The sequence below is a fragment of the Strongylocentrotus purpuratus genome, unplaced genomic scaffold (genome assembly GCF_000002235.5).
Source record: "Strongylocentrotus purpuratus isolate Spur 01 unplaced genomic scaffold, Spur_5.0 spur5_scaffold_3, whole genome shotgun sequence".
NCBI classification, from domain to species: domain Eukaryota; kingdom Metazoa; phylum Echinodermata; class Echinoidea; order Camarodonta; family Strongylocentrotidae; genus Strongylocentrotus; species Strongylocentrotus purpuratus.
In genome coordinates this window covers 3319647-3340030 of record NW_022145609.1, presented here as the reverse complement: position 1 = coordinate 3340030, position 20384 = coordinate 3319647, and the positions used below count along the sequence as shown (strand labels likewise).

The 20384-nt window shown below is 38.4% G+C and overlaps 1 protein-coding gene across 1 annotated transcript; it reads right to left on the bottom strand.

Annotated features, from left to right (window-relative positions):
* Nucleotides 1-3665: 3665 nt before the first annotated feature.
* On the bottom strand, nucleotides 3666-11561 carry LOC100890440. Its single transcript, XM_030996608.1, has 3 exons — nucleotides 11349-11561; nucleotides 4470-10607; nucleotides 3666-3716 (listed from the first exon to the last, which is right to left on the bottom strand). The coding sequence occupies exon 2, from the start codon at nucleotides 10472-10474 to the stop codon at nucleotides 5354-5356; it is 5121 nt and encodes a 1706-aa protein (XP_030852468.1). The 5' UTR covers nucleotides 10475-10607; nucleotides 11349-11561; the 3' UTR covers nucleotides 3666-3716; nucleotides 4470-5353.
* Nucleotides 11562-20384: the final 8823 nt, after the last annotated feature.

The following is a 20384-nucleotide window of genomic DNA, read 5'->3' as shown; positions in this document are numbered from 1 at the left end:
ACATGTCAGGTGAGTGTACTGAAAATAAAGTAATTCATATAGAAAATAGATTGAAGCTTTATGCGAAAAAATAAAGAAATTAAGGCCTTGAGTTTTGCTACTGAGAGAATAATTGTCATAAACAAATAAAATGTATACAAATACGTACACGCAATTAACTGTCACATAGGAAAAACTATGATAAAATGCACTTCAATTTCTTTTCAGATGATATAACAAGTATTAACAAGTATTAAACAAGTATTAAAATTGAAGTCTTGGTAGTGTGCTAATCACAGGTGTGACTTGGATATGTTTAACATTCTGAATTTGACCATATGGCAACAGGTCAGTCAGAGTCTTTGAGACTCCAGAGATTTATGCTTGCTAGAAAGCGACCTGCCCCTGATCGTAGGCGGTTTTGCTGATCCCAGGGGGTCTCTGGGAAGATTACTGCCAGGAGGGTATGAGGACCAAACTTAAAGATATGGTTTGAGCCTTGCTCCATTTACTTCGTCTTTTATTTCCTAATGGTGTACATACAGAAAGCGACTTTCCAAGCTCATTAACTGCAATTGGAATCTGATTTAATATTCTGGCCCTGATTTTCACACGCTGCTATGTGTTTGTTCTTTGGTATCATTACAATCGCTTCATTGCTTCCCTACTGATATTAAAGGGATCGTTTAACAAAGTTAAATCTGAGATGCATGGCCCTATATACGTGTTATCAGTGTTTGTTATATGGTCCTATATTGAAGCCCTACAACAATGGTATTTCAAAATGATCGAGAAGTGCCTAAAAAAAGTAAAAACCTTTGAATGACCGGTTTTACCATACTCGTTTTCCCCAATAGACTGTTATGAAAACCGTTTGGCAAACGCAGAATTTGATTTCGATTTTCAATCATAAATATCTTAATAATCAGACAGGCGATCGGCTTGTAAAAGTCATGGGGTTGCTTACTGACCTAAAGGTTTATAATTATCATTGCAGCATGAGCTAAATCAAGGCTTTGTTTTAAAGGATCTAAGACAAAGTTACCGTATCCCTTTAAGTTCAAGAGGTTATTACATGTATCTAAGTCTGAATGAGATCTTTTCCCTTCTTTTTTGAATGCGAATTAGTTATTACTCAAGCTTGTCATTGAAAGCAAGCGCTTTATATTGCTTTGTCAACAAAATACAATCTGCTTTCAATTCTCTCTATGTTATCGTCACAATCATGCCATTTGGACCTTTGAAAAAGGACAAAAATGTTCATGTTCAAATTGTGTTCCTACAGCGCATTGGATAAGACAGAGAACCCCTTTAAAGGGATCATTTAACAATGTTAAATCTGAGATGAACGGCCCTATGTGTTATCAGTGTCTGTGATATGGTGTTATAATGAAGCCCTAAAAGATTGCGCTTCAAAATGATCAAGAAGTGCCTCAAAAAAGTAAAAACCTTTGAGTGACCGGTTTTACCATAATTGTTCCCCCCAATAGACTGTAGTGTTATGAAAACCGTTTGGCAAACGCAAAATTTGATTTCGATTTTCAATCATAAATATTTTGATAATCAGACAGGCGATCCGCTTGTAAAAGTCAAGGGGTTCCTGATGGGCTAGGAAAATTGTGTTTTGAGGTCAAACAAATTGCAATAAAATATTTTTCACTGCAATGCATTTTAGTAAGGTCCCCCAAATGACATACTAAAAGTCCGAAAAAATCCGTGTAGTGGAAGTGACCCTAATTTGCATAAATCCAATATGGCCGCTATTTCGAGGATTTTCACATAGATTTGTCAAACTGTTCAACTTGTATGGGCTGTTGTGGCACTAAACAAATTGCAACAAAATATTTTTTATTGCAATGCATTCTAGTAAGGTCCCCCAAATGACATACTAAAAGTCCGACAAAATCCGTGTAGTGAAAGTGTCCCTAATTTGCATAAATCCAATATGGCCGCTATTTCGAAGATTTTCACATAGATTTTGTCATATTGTTCAACTTGTATGGGCTATTGTGGCACTAAACAAATTGCAAAAAACATTTTTTTTTCATTGCAATGCATTCTAGTAAGGTCCCCCAAATGACATACTAAAAGTCCGACAAAATCCGTGGAGTGGAAGTGTGTCAAATTTACATGAATCCAAAATGGCCACCAATTCTAGGGTTTAATTTTCCTAGATTTGGTCAAATTATTCACCATACATACCTTTTAGCATACTTTGGGTGTACTTTGAGCGACAACGCTTATTCATGTTGTAAAACATTTTTATGTTTCAAATGTATCATAATTTGGTTCTTTAATTTGCATACACATACATTTTCAAAAAATGGGTTAATTTGCATAAATTTTGTGTTGATTCTCACCTTATAGTGCATTTCAGAGCAGCTATAATATGTGTATGTTGGTTTACAATCCCAGTTCAGTTGTTATTACAGGATGTAGATCATGAGGCCTACAGTTTGGTATACATATTTTAAGTTGATCGGAGTAATAGGTAGTCTCCAACAAACATACATTTATGTGGCATGCTGATTAGTAGTAGCATCAAGTTCTACATGTAGGTCTAATGGTGGTGAGTTGGTGCAACTAGTGCCGCGACAATCAATGCAGGCTGTTGAACATTGGAGGCCATACTTCCGGCACATGTATTTCTTGGCTGCACAGTCTTTCTTGCATCCACATCTGATGACCTTAAGGAGTGATGCGGGTGCTGGTGTTTTATCAGTTTTTATTGGAAGATTATTCCCATCCATGATCTGCCAACTCAGTTTTCCGATGTCAGGTTGTGCCATTCCTGTCTATTCTGATATCTGATAGTACACACCCAGACTGTGGAACTTTGCTGCTGCTGAAGTTGGTGGCAAAGTCTTTGCTTCTAATTAAGGCAGACAAGATTAATGATACCTCTACGCAATACTTATGTTGAGTCACTACCATACCAAAATATGAGTGTCTTCTATCCAGCTGTAATAATGGTCTCCTTCAGGTCTGATGCTGGCTGACGTATCATAACGGCAAGCTCACAAAATATGCGAGACGTTGTCTGGCAGCACAGAAGCACATGGACAAAGAGAAAGTAGTCACACACACTATCTTCCTAGAGTTTCCTTCAGCTGTTTCATATCACATCTTCGGTTCTACTTGGAGTTTGCCTTGGGCTGCATGATCAGGTGCAAACAAAAGGTCCTTCGCATTCAGATCAGCGTAGAAGATCAGCAAGATGAGAAGGTTTGTGTCATCACCGACAAGAACTGTGGCTTTAAAATTCTGCTGCATCACAATTAATTCCAGGAATGTGCTCCACATGGAACACCTGGGTGCCGAACAACCTCTGGAAGTTCCTATATGTGATCAATATAGGAACTTCCGAAGGTTGTTTGTACTCGTGGGAGATGTATGTTATACAAGTATGCTATCAGCATGGTATTTAGAGCAGCATCAACGAGGAAATGTCCCCGCACAACTCTAGAGATCCCCTTTCCACCCAGCATATGGCATACACTACTTCAAGAAGTTCCTGGAGTCCTGAGCCTGTCTTCAAATGCTCTGCAGAATGATCACACTTGGCTGGCTCCTGATTATTGTGAGTGCCTTCCACCATAGCGGCTGATCAAAAGTCAGAACAGGTGTATGGTATAATTATATTATACTTGGTACGCTCAAAAAATGAAGACAGGACTAGGTTTCCGCTTGGTTGTATATGAACTCAACGATATGCCAGTTGAGCTATTTTATTCAACCTGAAAGGAGAATAAAAAATAAGCATCCTCAGTATACATGTCTATAACACATAAAATGTACTGAACTAAATCAGTATGCATTTATCCGGTAATGTATAATCAAAAGCCTTAAATAGCATTCATTAAAAGTCTTGACTCTATATCCAAAAACTCTGTAAAAGGCCTAAACCCCCATTAATCTCTATGTCAAAATAACATATCTTGACAGAAATACTGCTTTCATTAAAACCCGAGTAACCAAGGTCCCCAGCCTAGATAAATTCCTAGTCAAGACTACCTTTAAATATATGCTTAATAAATAAATCCCATCTTACTCAAAATATGTCAAACTTGTCTTTCTTATTTAGACTCATTGAACTCATTGACTCATTGGAATTATAAATTCCAAAAAACCTGACTGTAATTCAGTCTTTTTCTTTCATAACTCTCATTTATCCGACACTTATTTCATATGTCAATACCAATAATTATAATTTGTCAACTAAAACAACCTTAAATCAGCCTCTGACTAATGTCATTATAAGTCGGTGATTTAAAAAGCACAAAATCCCTCTTTATAAATGTGAATTAAACACTAACTAAATACCGCACATACTTTCAATGTAAACGTACACATTACGCTGCACACTTCTATACACATTAACATGCACATTACTAACACATCTTCATACTCGAATGTGACACCAAATAATCATTAATTTCCACCAATTCATTATCATACACTTTATAATATCTTATCCAAGCTTTACTCACTTGTTTTGCGGAAATTGCTAGCGACTCTGAAATACCGTTGCCATTTTCCTAAACCTGGAATTCTGGCCTCTAAATAAGCATCTGAAATGATATGTCAGACCACATCCGTGGAAAAATGTGCTCTGCAACGTATACACTTACTTGACCCTAGAAGTAGGTCAGGGTCAATACGGTATCTTGCAAAAATCTTGGAAAAAACAGATAACTTTCATGTTTCGCTGAAACAACCTCCCCCCAATGAGGGCAACAATAAAATTGACATCATTTTCATAAAAGTACGCAATGTTTCTCATTTAAAATAGAACAAAATACTTTCTTCAGTGTTTCACTCCAAAATCTGTAAATGACTCATAACTAAGTTGTGAAAAATACTTCTTCTCACTCTGCTTAATTAACACTTTAACAGTCTAAATTACCATCCAAACTATTAGCAAGGCTAATGAAAAGTATCTACAAGCCTGCACGAACCTGAAAAAACAATTGTTGCATGAAAATACACAAATTTACATTTCCTGTCCAAAAATATCAAATGGATATTCCATACCAATTTGCTTCCTGTATACATAATCATAAAATCAACTTTTCTCTGCAAACTTTCTTTGCTGAATTTGCTAATAAATGGCAAATATCACTCAAAATCTCAAATACAAAAAATGTATTCAAAATATACTAAACTTTGTACATAATTTCAAACTGTTGAATTTTGTTCTCAGTGTAAACTGTGCCAAAAGTCAATTCCCATGTAACAATAGCAAAAATTGAAATTTGCACCAACAAAGCTTTGTTATCATCTATCTGAAAAAAGTTGATTTTGAACAAGAACATAGAAAGTGAATAAATTTGTTATTCTGTGAATACTATAGACAGACATATTTCTGTTCAATCTACTCTTCGTATCCTTCTGCTGGATATAATACGACCACTTTGTTTATTGGCCTTCTATACTCTGAATTAGCCGTCTTTACTGTCACGTTTCTGATCTTATTATCAGTTCCAGGAAAAACTTCAACAATTCTCCCTAATGTCCATTTTCCTCGAAGAGCGTTCTGATCTGACAATATAACTATGTCATCTACGCGAAGATTACGTCTATCAACATTCCACTTCTTTCGAGGTACTAAGATTGGAAATACATCGCGATTCCATGTTTTCCAGAATGAGTCGACGATTCGTTGTACAAATTCGACTCTATGTCGCGGATTCTTCGTTTCTCTGAACGGACCCTGGGGTACCCTACTGGATGCTCTCCCTAACAAAACATCATTGGGACAGAGATAACTACCATCGTCGGGGTCATTCGGTACCCTCCCTATTGGACGCTGATTGACGAGGTTTGCTACTTCTACCAAACAGGTATATAACTCAAAAGGAGTGAGGACCTGATCACCTATAGCTTTCTTTAATGCGGACTTACTACTCTTCACAAGTGCTTCAGCACATCCATTCTGATGAGGAGCTGAAGGGGTTGTAAACCTCCACTCTACACCTTTCTCCGCACAAAACTCGCGTAGTAGATCGCTATCCCATCCCTTTACCATCTCATGTAGCTCACGTACCGCTCCCACAAATTGTGTACCATTATCGCTCAGGATGACCTTCGGTTGACCTCTAAACGCAAAAAACCTACGTAGAACCTGAAGAAACTCCATTGTAGAAACATCTACCGCTAGGTCAAGGTGTACCGCTCTTGTGTTAAGACACGTGAAGATCACTCCATAGTGCTTAGCAACCTTATTCCGCCCCACCTTCACGCTGTACGGCCCAAAGTAGTCGCACGAAGTATACAGGAATGGAGGCGAAAACGGTGTCATACGTATCTCTGGTAGCTCAGCCATAAACTGCGACTCGACCTTGTGCTGCATCTTACGACACATCACGCACCTGTGCTTGATAGTCTTGGCAAGCCTATGTATGCCAATCACCCAGTAGTTGCTTCTCACTTTCGCTGCCGTTGTCGCAACTCCATCATGCCCCAATTCATGGACATGCTTAGTGATGAGCGTAGAGATGCGATGCTGATGAGGTAATAACACGGGATGCCTGTTGTCATACGAAATCACGCCTTCTCCAACTCTACCTCCAACTCTGATGATTCCATTCTCTATGTAGGGTGTCAGAGTCTTGAACTCCCCTTTCTTCAGTCTGTCATGAAGCGGTTTCTGAGCCTCTCTGACCCAGTACGCCTCTGCATCACCTAGCTCAGCTGCTGTAAGTGGTCCTGCCGTCACTTTCCCTCTCTCATCTCCTGATCTTACCCTCGCCTTCATGTTGTGGGTAAATCTCCGTACATATGCAGTGACTCTCACCAGTTTTCTCCAGCTGGAAACTCTTTCACAGTCGATGCTGTCTGATGCCAATACTACATTCGACACCTGTTGAACTTTACGCCTTTCACTGTCCATTGACGAGATCTCAGATTTCGTCTCACTCTGTGGCCACTCCTCCTCAGGTGATCTTAGAAATTGAGGACCACACCTACACCTCTCTAACTTCTCTACTGTAACACCTCTCGAAATGTCGTCAGCTGGGTTTTCTGCTCCACTCACATGTCTCCACTGTTGGGGATTCGACTTGCTTTGGATTTCTCCTACTCGAGCTGACACAAAGGGCTTAAAACTTCTTGCCTGACTTCGAACCCATCCAAGCACTATCATGCTATCTGTCATGAACACTGTCTCTCTTAACTCTAGTGTGGTCTCATCTCTGATGGTTGCATCGAGTCTAACAGCAACCACTGCAGCTTGTAGCTCCAATCTCGGCAGCGTCAACTTCTTTAGTGGTGCCACTCTAGATTTCGCCGTCACAAATCTAACATCATAGCTGCCATCCTCTAACTCCCAACGAATGTAAACACAAGCTCCAAACGCCTCTTCAGATGCATCACAAAAGACACATAATGTAGGTCGTCTCATTGCACCGGGTGGTGTCAAACATCTCTGGAAGGACACTCCATCTAAGTTCTCCATCTCTCTGAAGAGTTTTACCCATTCTGCCTTTTCTCTGGAGGGTAGCTCTTCATCCCAATCTAAACCAAGCTGCCACAGGCGTTGCATTCCTATCTTTGCCTTCACCAGTAATGCTGAAGCAAATCCTATGGGATCAAAGATCTTTGCAATCTGGCTTAGTATCCGTCTCTTTGTCCATTTGCTGGTGGTGTCTTTCTGTTCGTCTGGAAGATCTGGGATCATACTTCTTTTCACTCTGTATGAAAACTCATCTGTGTTTTGGTTCCATACCATCCCCAGAACCTTCTCCTCACTCAGATTCTCAAGAACGTTGGTTTTCATCTGAGAAGTCTCATCTTTCAGCTGTTTGTTGGATTGCCAACCCTTCACCTTGAAGCCTCCGTCAGCTAGCACCTCATCTATGTCCTTGACAAGATCTTTCGCCTCCTCTGACGTTCTTACTGAGGTACATATGTCGTCCATGTACGTGTCACGTTTCAGTACTTCTGCTGCCTTACGATGTTGAGACTCTCCCTCTACTGCTGTCCTCCTCAGAGCTATCTGAGCCATTGCTGCAGCAGGCTTATCTCCAAACGTGACTACAGTTTTCACGTACACATCCGGTTCTCTCTCTGAATCTAATCCTCTCCACAAGTACCGATGGACGTGCTGATCGGATTCTGGAATCAGTACTCGGTGGTACATCTTGGATATGTCGGCGCATATCGCAACTCTGTGTTCTCTGAAGCGAAGGAGTACTCCGAACAGACTCTGTAATAAGTCTGGCCCTTTGAACCAGTAGTCGTTCAGACACTGTCCCTTGAAAACTGCTGATGAGTTGAACACAATTCTCACTGGTGTGCTCTTTTTTTCCGGCCTGACAACCGCATGATGACCAATGTAATGTACAGGCCCATCATGCCTCTTCTTCTCTTCATCGGTCAGCTTTCTCGAAAACCCCATCTCGACCATCTCTTGCATCTGCTGTTTGTAAACTTCAGCATGCTCTGGGTTCTTTGCAAGCCTTTTCTCCGTCGCCTGAAGCATTCTCTCTGCTTGCACTCTGTTGTAGGGCAGCTTCTCTGGGTTATCCTTCCATGGGTAAGGAACAAGCCACTGCTTACCCACTTTCTTGGCAGAGTTCCAGATAAGATCATGTTCATCTTTCTCTACTTTAGTCATCCTTTCGGCTTCACAATGACAACCCACATCAACTCCCAACGACTCTGTAGTCCAAAACGCTGATAAGTCAGTTGCTGGACTCAGTTGCACGTTGAGCACTCTATTTTGATACTGCTGGTTCAGCTTAGATGCTCCAAACACCACCCATCCAAGTGGTGACTTCCTAAAGATGAAGTTGCCTCGTTGTCTCGTTTCACCTGCGTGCATCATAGCGTGGTCAATTCCTATCAGAAGATCTATAGACCCACTACCTCTACGTAACTCTCTGGGGTTGAGGCCTACTTGCCGGGCAAGATTATCAGTGTTCACCTCCTCAATGTCATCATTGATGCACGGTAATCCAACAGCTAATATCTTATGGATTGTCTTCCCATCTACTGAACTGACCGGCACTCTATACAAGGATGTTGTCACAGATTCCTCTACACAGCCCACCTTGGTTATTGTGATACTGATGCTCTTTCCTGTCAGTCCCAAGTCTTCAGCGAGCCCTTGTCGGATGATGCTGATCTGGGCCCCTGAATCTAACAGCACGTTTCCTTGGATCTTCAGCTCTGAACCTGAAAACCTTGCCCTGATGACGGGTAGCATGGCTTCAGTACCTCTTACAAGGGCCACTCCCACCGCATTGTTGTCCATGCTGGGATGTAACAAAGGATGATGAAAAAACTTGCAAGGTTGCCCCTTGTATTTCTCTGGACACCGTCTCCTTTTCTTGCAAGTAGCCATTCGATGCTCTCTGCCGGCTTGCTTCAAACAGCTATAACAAGCTCGGTTACTCTTCACCATCTCCAACCTCTCCGCTGTAGACTTATCGAGGAAAGTCTTGCATTGGTCAGTCCAGTGCCCATCCTTATTCTTGCAGATCCAGCAACGATAGTCTTGCTGTCTCTCCTCAAATGCTGTAACCTGACTAACAGCGGATCTGGACTTAGAGGCTGCATCATTCCTTACTGGAGCAGATGATCTTATCCTTGCTCTCAACTCAATCTCCATCCACTTCAACAGTGCCTCTAATGTCGCCGTTGTTCCTTCTCCTTGCTTTCGGAACCACATCTGTCGATCTGTGACATAGAGCTTCTTCTCAATGATGGCTAGCATGTGACTATTGTTCATATCCTCAGCTCTATCTACCTCCTTCAAGGTATTGAAACTTCTGCGTATGAGATTCACAAAGTCACAGAATCTCTCATCTTCCCCATCTTTCAGAGGACGAAATCGGGATACGTCTTCCATAATAGCATCAGCTACCATCCTTGAGTCTCCGTAGAGCAGATCTAGCTGACCCCATGCAGCTTCATAATCTCGCCCTATTCCTCTAATGTGTTGAAGTGGCTTCCCCTTCAAACAAGACCTCAGGATCATCAAAGCATCCCTCTCATCGTAGTGTGGATGTATAACATGCTGAAAATCAGCCTTGAATACATTGTATTCTCTTATGTCTCCTTGGAACGTTGGTAACTTGGGCCTCTCCATGTTGAAGCGAGGAGCTTGAGGCCGGTTCGACTCTGCTTGAACAACAGTTCTCTGGGAGCTCTCCTCATCTCTCTCTGTTGGTTGTTGAGGCTCTTGCGACGAAGACATCTGAGAGATATAATCCTTCTCTCGGATCTGGAGCTTGCAGAAATAATTCTGGCACTCATCAAGCCATAGCTCCTCCTTGTTGAATTCTTCATCGTTCTCAATCTTCTCTGTATAGGCCTCGTGTTTGGATTGGAGGTCTACGTAAGCCTGGTTGGCTTGTTTGAAAGCTTCCTTCACCTCTTCCACCGGCCGCTTTTCCTCTATCAGGAAATCCAACACATTCCCCAACCTGGTGAACTTGGCTTTGGTCCCTCTCCTCTTCAACCTTAGGCTTGTCATGTCATCAGTCGGCATTGCTTCAGTTCTCGATGTACCGGCTCTGGAACAAGTTGAATTGTTGGTACGCTCAAAAAATGAAGACAGGACTAGGTTTCCGCTTGGTTGTATATGAACTCAACGATATGCCAGTTGAGCTATTTTATTCAACCTGAAAGGAGAATAAAAAATAAGCATCCTCAGTATACATGTCTATAACACATAAAATGTACTGAACTAAATCAGTATGCATTTATCCGGTAATGTATAATCAAAAGCCTTAAATAGCATTCATTAAAAGTCTTGACTCTATATCCAAAAACTCTGTAAAAGGCCTAAACCCCCATTAATCTCTATGTCAAAATAACATATCTTGACAGAAATACTGCTTTCATTAAAACCCGAGTAACCAAGGTCCCCAGCCTAGATAAATTCCTAGTCAAGACTACCTTTAAATATATGCTTAATAAATAAATCCCATCTTACTCAAAATATGTCAAACTTGTCTTTCTTATTTAGACTCATTGAACTTTCATTATAAATTCCAAAAAACCTGACTGTAATTCAGTCTTTTTCTTTCATAACTCTCATTTATCCGACACTTATTTCATATGTCAATACCAATAATTATAATTTGTCAACTAAAACAACCTTAAATCAGCCTCTGACTAATGTCATTATAAGTCGGTGATTTAAAAAGCACAAAATCCCTCTTTATAAATGTGAATTAAACACTAACTAAATACCGCACATACTTTCAATGTAAACGTACACATTACGCTGCACACTTCTATACACATTAACATGCACATTACTAACACATCTTCATACTCGAATGTGACACCAAATAATCATTAATTTCCACCAATTCATTATCATACACTTTATAATATCTTATCCAAGCTTTACTCACTTGTTTTGCGGAAATTGCTAGCGACTCTGAAATACCGTTGCCATTTTCCTAAACCTGGAATTCTGGCCTCTAAATAAGCATCTGAAATGATATGTCAGACCACATCCGTGGAAAAATGTGCTCTGCAACGTATACACTTACTTGACCCTAGAAGTAGGTCAGGGTCAATACGGTATCTTGCAAAAATCTTGGAAAAAACAGATAACTTTCATGTTTCGCTGAAACAATACTATTTAGCTCGGGCACAAACAAAACGCTGAGTAGAGTAAACACAGGATTGATCACTAGGATTCATGTCAATCATGGGGAGAAGCAAAAAAGATGACAGTCCAGGGAAGTTGTTTACCGTTGTTTACCATCTGAATCGTTCAGGGCTTTGGGAACGCAGTAGTATAGATGTCTTCAACAACATTTATTAAGGTTAAATGTTGGATCTTCTGTTCCCCGATTTACAATCAGCTGGTAAACCAGAGGTTGTACAGGTGTAGATGCATTGAAGTATTCAATGTTGATACGTCCAACAGTAGCAATGTCCTCAGCGGATACCGTTTTTCTAGGTTTAGGCTTACAGTACTTTATCACTGAGGTTTTGGTGGCTATGGTGCCCATCTGTGGAAAGTACCTCAGGAGTGTCGATATTATGGTCGACATTGTCTGCAATATACTGAATGCTCTCTTGAGAAAGTGCCGCATGCAGTGTGTCGATCAGAAAGCGAGATGAGAATTGATCATTGTATTTGTAATCCAAGTCCAAGCTGAAGAGGAGCAAGGAGAACCCTTGGACGTTTTTGCCCAATAGATGCCAGCATAACATCTACTTTTTTGCCAACAAACATGTTCCTCTATAGCGCTTGCAGTGAATCTGTGAGAAATGAAAGTATAGTAGTGGTAGACGACATTTCAGCAGGAGTTGGGTAAACGCGTCACTTGCAATTTTCTTTAGCTTGACGTCATTCTTTAGCTTGACGTCATTCTTTATACGGTGAGGCAGCAGTCCTTATGATCCTCATTTTCTCCTGCTTTGTTTGTTGTTCTTTCCGTTCAGTTCAGTTATAACAATCCTCTCACCAAAGTGCACATGTATGTTCTTTTTCATGTATACCCCACTGTAGGCCTGAGTATCCAGTAAATACTCTGGCATCTTAGTGATCAACTACTGCTGTTTGTTCCTCATCATTTTCCTCCGGGAACTTAACTACTTTAAGAATACAGTCAATTTCACCTCATCCTTAGGTCGGCCAGTTTTAGCCTTTTTGGAAGTGCTTGTGCTCACAGAGTATAACATTGGTATTTGTTTTTCAGTTTTAAAGTTCACCATGCATTGTTTATGGTATACAGCATCAACTGCGGGAAGATCGTTGACAGATGCAAGTCTTCTAAACACATTTTAGGACCAAGTATTATTTCTATTCATGCATATTCCTACTATACAACTACAGTAATAGGACAACCAGTACCAGTACCACATCAGCAACTAAAGCCCCCTTCCTATTGATGTAGGCTCATGTGTAGGCTTGTCTTTGTATAGCACTGCATAGAAAGGTGTACATTCTGTGACGTCATGAATTACAGGCTTAATTTGACCGCTGAATTACCTTAGATGAAGTGGGGTGTAGTGACAAACTTTGATTAGTCATTGTGCCTATGTGAGATCATATATTTTTTTTTATTAAAAACATATATTGTATTCTGCATATTATAAGCTTTCCATCGATATTATAATGAAACTATTATTGGGTGTTCAACTTTAAAGTTCTACAATGAATGACTATGAATGAGACATTAAGCTTTATCACTGGATATCACACAATTAATAAACGCTTTCAGGTCTAACTTAGTTGAATATTTGACAAAAATAGTGATTAGAGAGCGCAATACCGCAGTAATATTCTTGTATTGTGATGAGCCATTAGCATGCAATGTATGCTTCTGTTTGTCACCTCTCTAAAGTAAATTGATGCGATGAGAACAACTTTTAACCAATCTAATAACCATGAGGATAATGTAAGGTACAGGCTGTACCCCTACATAGCCATACCACGTACCAGCAGCTCTTGTGTTTGTACGGATACTCATAAGGGCCAGTTTTTCTGAAGATTTTTGTTTGAGTTTTTTCAAACTAAAATGACATGATATTTGTGTTGCGTATTACAATATATTTGTCTAGTGCTTAATGAAATAACATCATCTGTTATTAAAGGTGATAAATTGAGCATAAATTACATGTTGTATTGTGTGGGTGTGGGTGTGTGGGGGATTTTTTTCAGGTGTGTGTTATACCTGAAGTATATGGGTATTTTAGTTGATAAAAAAAAATGTACAGCAGATCACTTCTCCAACACCTTTAGTGCCACAACAGCCTATACAAGTTGAACAATACGACAAAATCTATGTGAAAATCCTTGAAATAGCGGCCATATTGGATTTATGCAAATTTGGGACACTTCCACTACACGGATTTTGTCGGACTTTTAGTATGTCATTTGGGGAACCTTACTAAAATGCATTGCAGTGAAAAATATTTTATTGCAATTTGTTTGAGGTTTACCTAAAAAATGTGATATCTTTCTTGGCCTATGACTGACCTGAAGGTTTATAATTATTATTGCAGCATGAGCTAAATCAAGGATTTTTTTTAATAATCTAAGACAAAGTTACTGGATCCCTTTAAAATGGTTTCAACTTCATGGTTTAACTACTTTCGAAAAAATCAACCTACATTATGTATGGCAATGTACTCTTGAGCGTCAGTTGTATTGGCTTTGTAAAAGCTCATTTAGTTACCTGATTAACTAGTAAATATATATATATAGAGAGAGAGAGAGAGAGAGAGAGAGAGAGAGAGAGGGGGAGGATAGGTGGGGAGAAATAGATTGAGATGGAAAGATACAAAGAAAGGTGTAGAGAGATAGAAGAGAGAAAGAAAGAGAGAGAGAGAGAGAGAGAGAGAGAGTGGGGATGGGGGGTGGGGAGGAAGAGATTGAGATGGAAAGATACAAAGAAAGGTGTAGAGAGATAGAAGAGAGAAAGAAGGGGGGAGAGAGAGAGAGTGGGGAAGGAAAAATAAATTGAGATAGAAAGAGAGAGGGGAAGGAAACAGAGTGTGTGTGTAAGAGATGGGGAGAGTGAGAGAGAGAGAGAGAGAGAGAGAAAGAGAGAGAGAGAGAGAGAAAGAAAGAGAGAGAGACACTATTAAAGGTATACTACTATTCTTACAATTCCTGGCATTTGGAATTTTCAAAAATGTTTTTTGTCTGTTCCTTTTCCTTCCTACGTTCTCTTACCTTTTCCTCTTCACTCTCTCTTTCTCTCTTCCTTTCTCTCTCTCTCTCTCTCTTTTTGGCCTGCGTTTTTTTTTTTTTTTTGGGGGGGGGGGGGCGACTGCCCCCACCGCCCCCTGGCTACTCCCCTAATATTATATCAAGTCCTTTACTAATTTTGCAGGTGAAGGTTGCTTTGTTTTGGTTGGTATATGTTTGTTTGGTTATATGTATCTGTATATAGGAAGTGAATGAATATTTATTTTCCCAGTGTAATAATGTACCTACATGTACACATACACACGTACATGTTCATTCCTAATGCTGAACTTGGTGTAATAACAAGTGTAATATCTCAATGGCAGTTATGTTATTTTGCAGCTCCATGTACCAATGATGTGGTTCTACAACTCTGCAATAAAATTATGATTTTCAATAATTACGTTTATTTGCACTCTAGATGCATCCAAATACAGCAGTACGCTTCTTTTTTAATTATACCTGAGTCATTCAAATGCAGTGCCTGAATGTGTGGAGGTAGATGTACTCTAAAGTTGAATCTATCCAGCAACAGTGAATTTTTGTGTATTTTTTATGTTGCAGGTGAGGTTGTTCATATCACAGTGCTGACCATAGGATACACCAATGTAGGTTCATCTAGTGGTCAGTATCAATGCTACCGCAGTGAACCAGATACAGACGCTACACTATCATTTGGTCGATCAGCACCCATAACAACAGACAGATCACCACCAGGAGATGTGATTCATTCAGGAACTGGCAGTGATTTCATCAGACGGGTCATATTCCCTACAGGAGATGGATGGAATATAGATGGTTTCGGACCTTTCTACTGTGAGGCTTCTAAATCTGCTCGAGATGTTACAAGGGTTACAACTTTTTTCCAACGAAATGATGGTAAGATTATTATTATAATATAATTATAGGATTTCCTTATTTTTTAAGATTTAGTCATTAATGCTTCATAGAATGTATAGTGTTATCTTTTATAGATTCAATATTTTTACATGTATAATTCATGTACACGTACGTTATACAATACATGAATAATCAAAATCAATCTCAGTTGAAATCCTGAATTGCAAATGAATATTATCAATTAACATCCCAAGCACCTGCTATCAAGAAAAAACTTTTTTTTCCTGATAGATCAGTAAGAACATATACATGAAGTATCACGCTTTGTAAATAGGAAGAAATAATTACAATTAATCACAATTCCATTTTTTGTCAACAGATATATATAAATATATTGTAATGAAGAATAGAGAATCGAACGATCATATTTTGTGATACGAGAAAAATATGAATATTATTTGTTGATTATCAGTGGGTTATTTCTAAAAATCTTTGCAATGCGACTTTGCTGTAAATGATTTTGTTTGGATCAATAAACCATTATTTTTCTTTAACAATATAGACTGAGCTTATATTGCATTTTGGAGATTCCTCAAATATTAGAGTTATAGCGAGGTTTAATAACAAATCATGAACATGCACCGTCATATTATTTGTCATGGAACATCACGGAGTGATCCTCATTGAAAACAATTTGAATAAATCATCACGTTTTTACTACCATAACACTACTCTAAAAACCCATTAAAAAACCCGTTGAAGTTTGATCATACCGATTTTGTTGGTGGGTAGTGCGCATGGCACGCTAGTCGGTGCTCTGCATGCGTTAGCGCTGAAGTGAGGAGAGTCATGTGAACGAAAATGGGTATCTTACAGAAGGTTCCATTTGCACTGCCAAAATCTACAAAAAACACAGAGCTGGATTTTTGATTTGTCTTCGTGTTTTGAGCGAAACACTAGAATGTGAGAAAATCAATGATATTTGGTTGCAGTAAATGCAGCTGCAAGGAAAAATGAAAATAAGAGTTTACTACAAGACGGTTGAGGTTCAGGGGCGAGAGTGATTCAATAAAATGGCTCAACTAATATGATGCGTTTGAGAATGGCTAGTACAACGGTTTGATACTTATATCTAATTAGAATGAATCTGACGATGCCAAAGTAGGATTCTTTGAAGAAATGTTAAATTTCTGTGTAAACAGCACAACATTTTAAAAATGTATAAGCAAAGCAAGGAGTTGATAGAGAAGGGGTTGGAACTCTTGTAATTTATTCAAACGCATGCGTGAGTTCTAAAGCGTAACAATGGGATGTGTAACATTCCATTTGGCTTTGAAGTTCCATGCTTCGAGCCGTTCTTCCACTGCGGGGAATTTCGGAGGCCAGGCACCAGTTTCTCATTTATTACAAAATATTAAATTACCGACACAATTTCAGTGTAAATTATAAAATTTATATCGGGATTGTATAGGGAATAGTGCATTAAACAATTTTTCAAGCTTAGTACTCTGCCCTTCCTATAATTTGTGCGCCAGAGTCGGTAAAAGAAAAATTAGATCCTGACTGAGAAAAACTTAATACTTTAGGATAATTCGCTTATTTTCGCATGTTTTAATGTCCCGTCATTTAATTCATGATTTACCATCTTCGATAACTTTAAGTTTGCTAATGCGTGTTTTCGCGTGTTTTTTAAACATTTTTTTGGAAAAAGGATGAAATTACACAAGTTTGTGTTCGCTTATTCTAATCATTACACATTCAACAATGGCGAGAAATCATTAAAAGGGACTGCGAACATTCGCTGGGATAACATTTTCTGATGTAGGAATACTAAATACTGATATTTCATGCGCTGTTATATCTCACCACCTGGTCAACAGTTGCAGATTAACGCATAACTTTTCGGCAGCCTGGAGCATGGGGTCAAAGGAGAGCGGCTTGATTCCACTCCTCTCTATCACCTCCTGAGCAAAGCATATGCACGGGAATGCGTTAGGCCTGAAACATGCCCATTTGTGTTGATGTTGTTTGATTACTTACATTAAAATTGTCAAACGAAAGTCCAAACAGACTTTGACATACACCAGACTAGTTGCTATGTTGTAATATTGAAAATGATCTAAACTTGATATTGAAAAATATCAACAGGAAAAGATTTATTCCAATAAGCAAGTGAATATTTTCAGTATTTATTTCAAGATACATGTAATGTATTTAAGTTAACATTTTGTATTTGGTTAATTTATTATTATCATCCCTTTTAACAGCTAAATTCTTATCAAGTGATGGACTGTTTACAAAGACAGTCAATGTGTATGACTCCGGAGTGATGATAAGCATGGATTTTCGTAATAATCCTGATGAGAGTGACAACGCCATTACTTGGATGAAAGATGGAAGTGCCGTTCTTACATCATTTGATGGGCAGACTCAGATTAGCTTCCCAAATACAATCCAGACATCAGACCAAGGAATCTATGAGATCTACTATAATAACGAGAGGAATCAAAATAGAGGAGGATTATACAGACTCATCGTCAGAGGTAAATGTACAAGTGTATTCCTGTTTAATTCAAACTTGGTTTTTTAAGAGGAATCATTTGTTCTCCAATATGATATTGCTTATTATGATGCATATACAAAGTTTTGCCTCATATTTTGCCTCATATTTTGCCTAGACATTTTTATTTTAGATTGATTGGATGATATCTTTACATATTCATTTATATTTTAATATTTTAAAACCCAATATCACAGAACACCCTTTAAAACAATACTTTCTAAGCAGTATGAACTGCAAGATAAGCACATTCTATTAGACCATGTCATTCCACTCATATTCAGTAATAACCCTTGACCATGACCATTTATGGGCATGAGGTCTTTATGTTTAATTCACGAATGTTGATGTTTTATTCATGAATGTTGACCATGGCCAAATATGGTCTCAAATGTCTTATGGCAGACCATGGCCGGAACTTTCCCAACAGTATAAATAGTTTGTGAAATATTTCATGGGGGTTCTTCACTTTCTCGTCCTCACCACCTTCAGGTGAGGATTGAACAGCGAATGCCCCTGCCTATTGTAGGCGTATACAGAGGGGTGGCTGCTATATTAAACACGGCACTTTATCGGTATTATCCTCAATAAAATACTATCCTGAACTTTATATGAATTATTTTCCACTGTTTTCCATCTTCCCCAATTCATCTATTAACAGATATGTCTTAAGTCATCTGCATGTCTAGCTAACACTCGCCCTATTAGCCACGCTACGAGGACTACCAAATATCTAATTTTACAGAGTGTTAATACAATATTGATGAAAAAAATGAATGTGAAAAACTTCTCTCCCTATCTCATATTAGAATGCCCGGCTGGTAAGTGGGGTCCCCCTGAATGTTATGGTATCTGTGAAAATTGCTACAATGGTGGAGTCTGTGATGACAAGTCTGGTCTATGTATCTGTCCTAACAACTTCAAAGGACCGAATTGTTTAGAAAGTAAGTACATGTACATGTAAGCCTGTAGAACTTCATTAGGAATGATGTTTATTTTTATCTGTTAATAGATGAATTGAGGAAGATATTCTTGTCGTATTCTATTGAAAATGAACAGATTAATGTTCATCTATTCTACATGTTCATTTCATGTCTTTCTTCTACCTGACAAGGAGATAGATACATCAGAATAGTATACAAATATACACTGGCTTGAGAGGTTCTGGTTAAAACTATGCGCAAGAGGTGACTCAAAAAGTACTATTTGCTGAGGGGCGCAGCCCCTCAGCAAATGGTACTTTTGGAGTCACTGAGTACCGAGGTATATTTGTTTTATAACCTGAATCAAAACATTATTTTATTTTTTAAAAAATTGGGAAGACAAAAAAATTTAGAACCCCAAAAATGTCAATTTGTATCTGAAAAGATTTAAACCATATTTTTTTCTTCATTAAATTAAGATTTGAAGAAGAAAAAAATCAATTAAAAAAAAAAAAAAAAAAAAAAAAAAAAAAATCACATTTTTTTTCAACTCCCAAATAGTTTTCCCAAATAGTACTCTCACATAGTACTTTCATTTAATAGTTAAAATATTTCAGGTCATGTGACGAGCTCTCAACCAATCAAAAGCCAACAAATTTTTGATTCAGGATATATATACATCATGTCTTTGGACATTTGTATGTACTTGTAAATTTTCATTTCACTATTAACCATTTGCGATAATGTTGATTTATCATTTATAATTCTGTTTATAACAAGTAGCTTTGTGATATTTTATAATGCATTATCTGTCATTTATTATTAGCAGTCTGTTATATAGACGTAAATGACTTTGTAAATACTTTGTAAAGTGTCCCTCTCTACTAGAGCTGCGGATCATTCTATTGTACATGTAATGTTTAAACACTGTACGTCAAGTAAATCAATACAAAAATGAATGACAAATAATAAACAGCAGGGGAAAAGATTGCTCTTGTTTCTATTATTCCTTGATACCATATGAAATGTCTAAATAATGACTTAATAAATGTCTCAATAACATTAGATTTTATGATCAACAAACTTTGTTATCCATGGTATGGAAGGGCTGTATTCAGTGTAGAAAAAAACTATCATTTTTAAAGTGCATTAGACACCATCAGTAGTTTGCAAAATGAGATTACAGGTAAGCAACCATATTGGAAATTGATTTCATAAAAATCTAATTTCTTATGCAAGTCTACAAGGCTTTGGTACAAAAATGCAACTACATGTATTGTTGTTCTTCAGTTTGTAGAAATGATGGTGGAAATCGATTCGGATGGAACTGCGAGTTTCGATGTACAGTTAGTACCAGTGATCCTGTCGCACACTGTCATGGGTTTCTTTTTTGCCTACCTGATCCGTATGGATG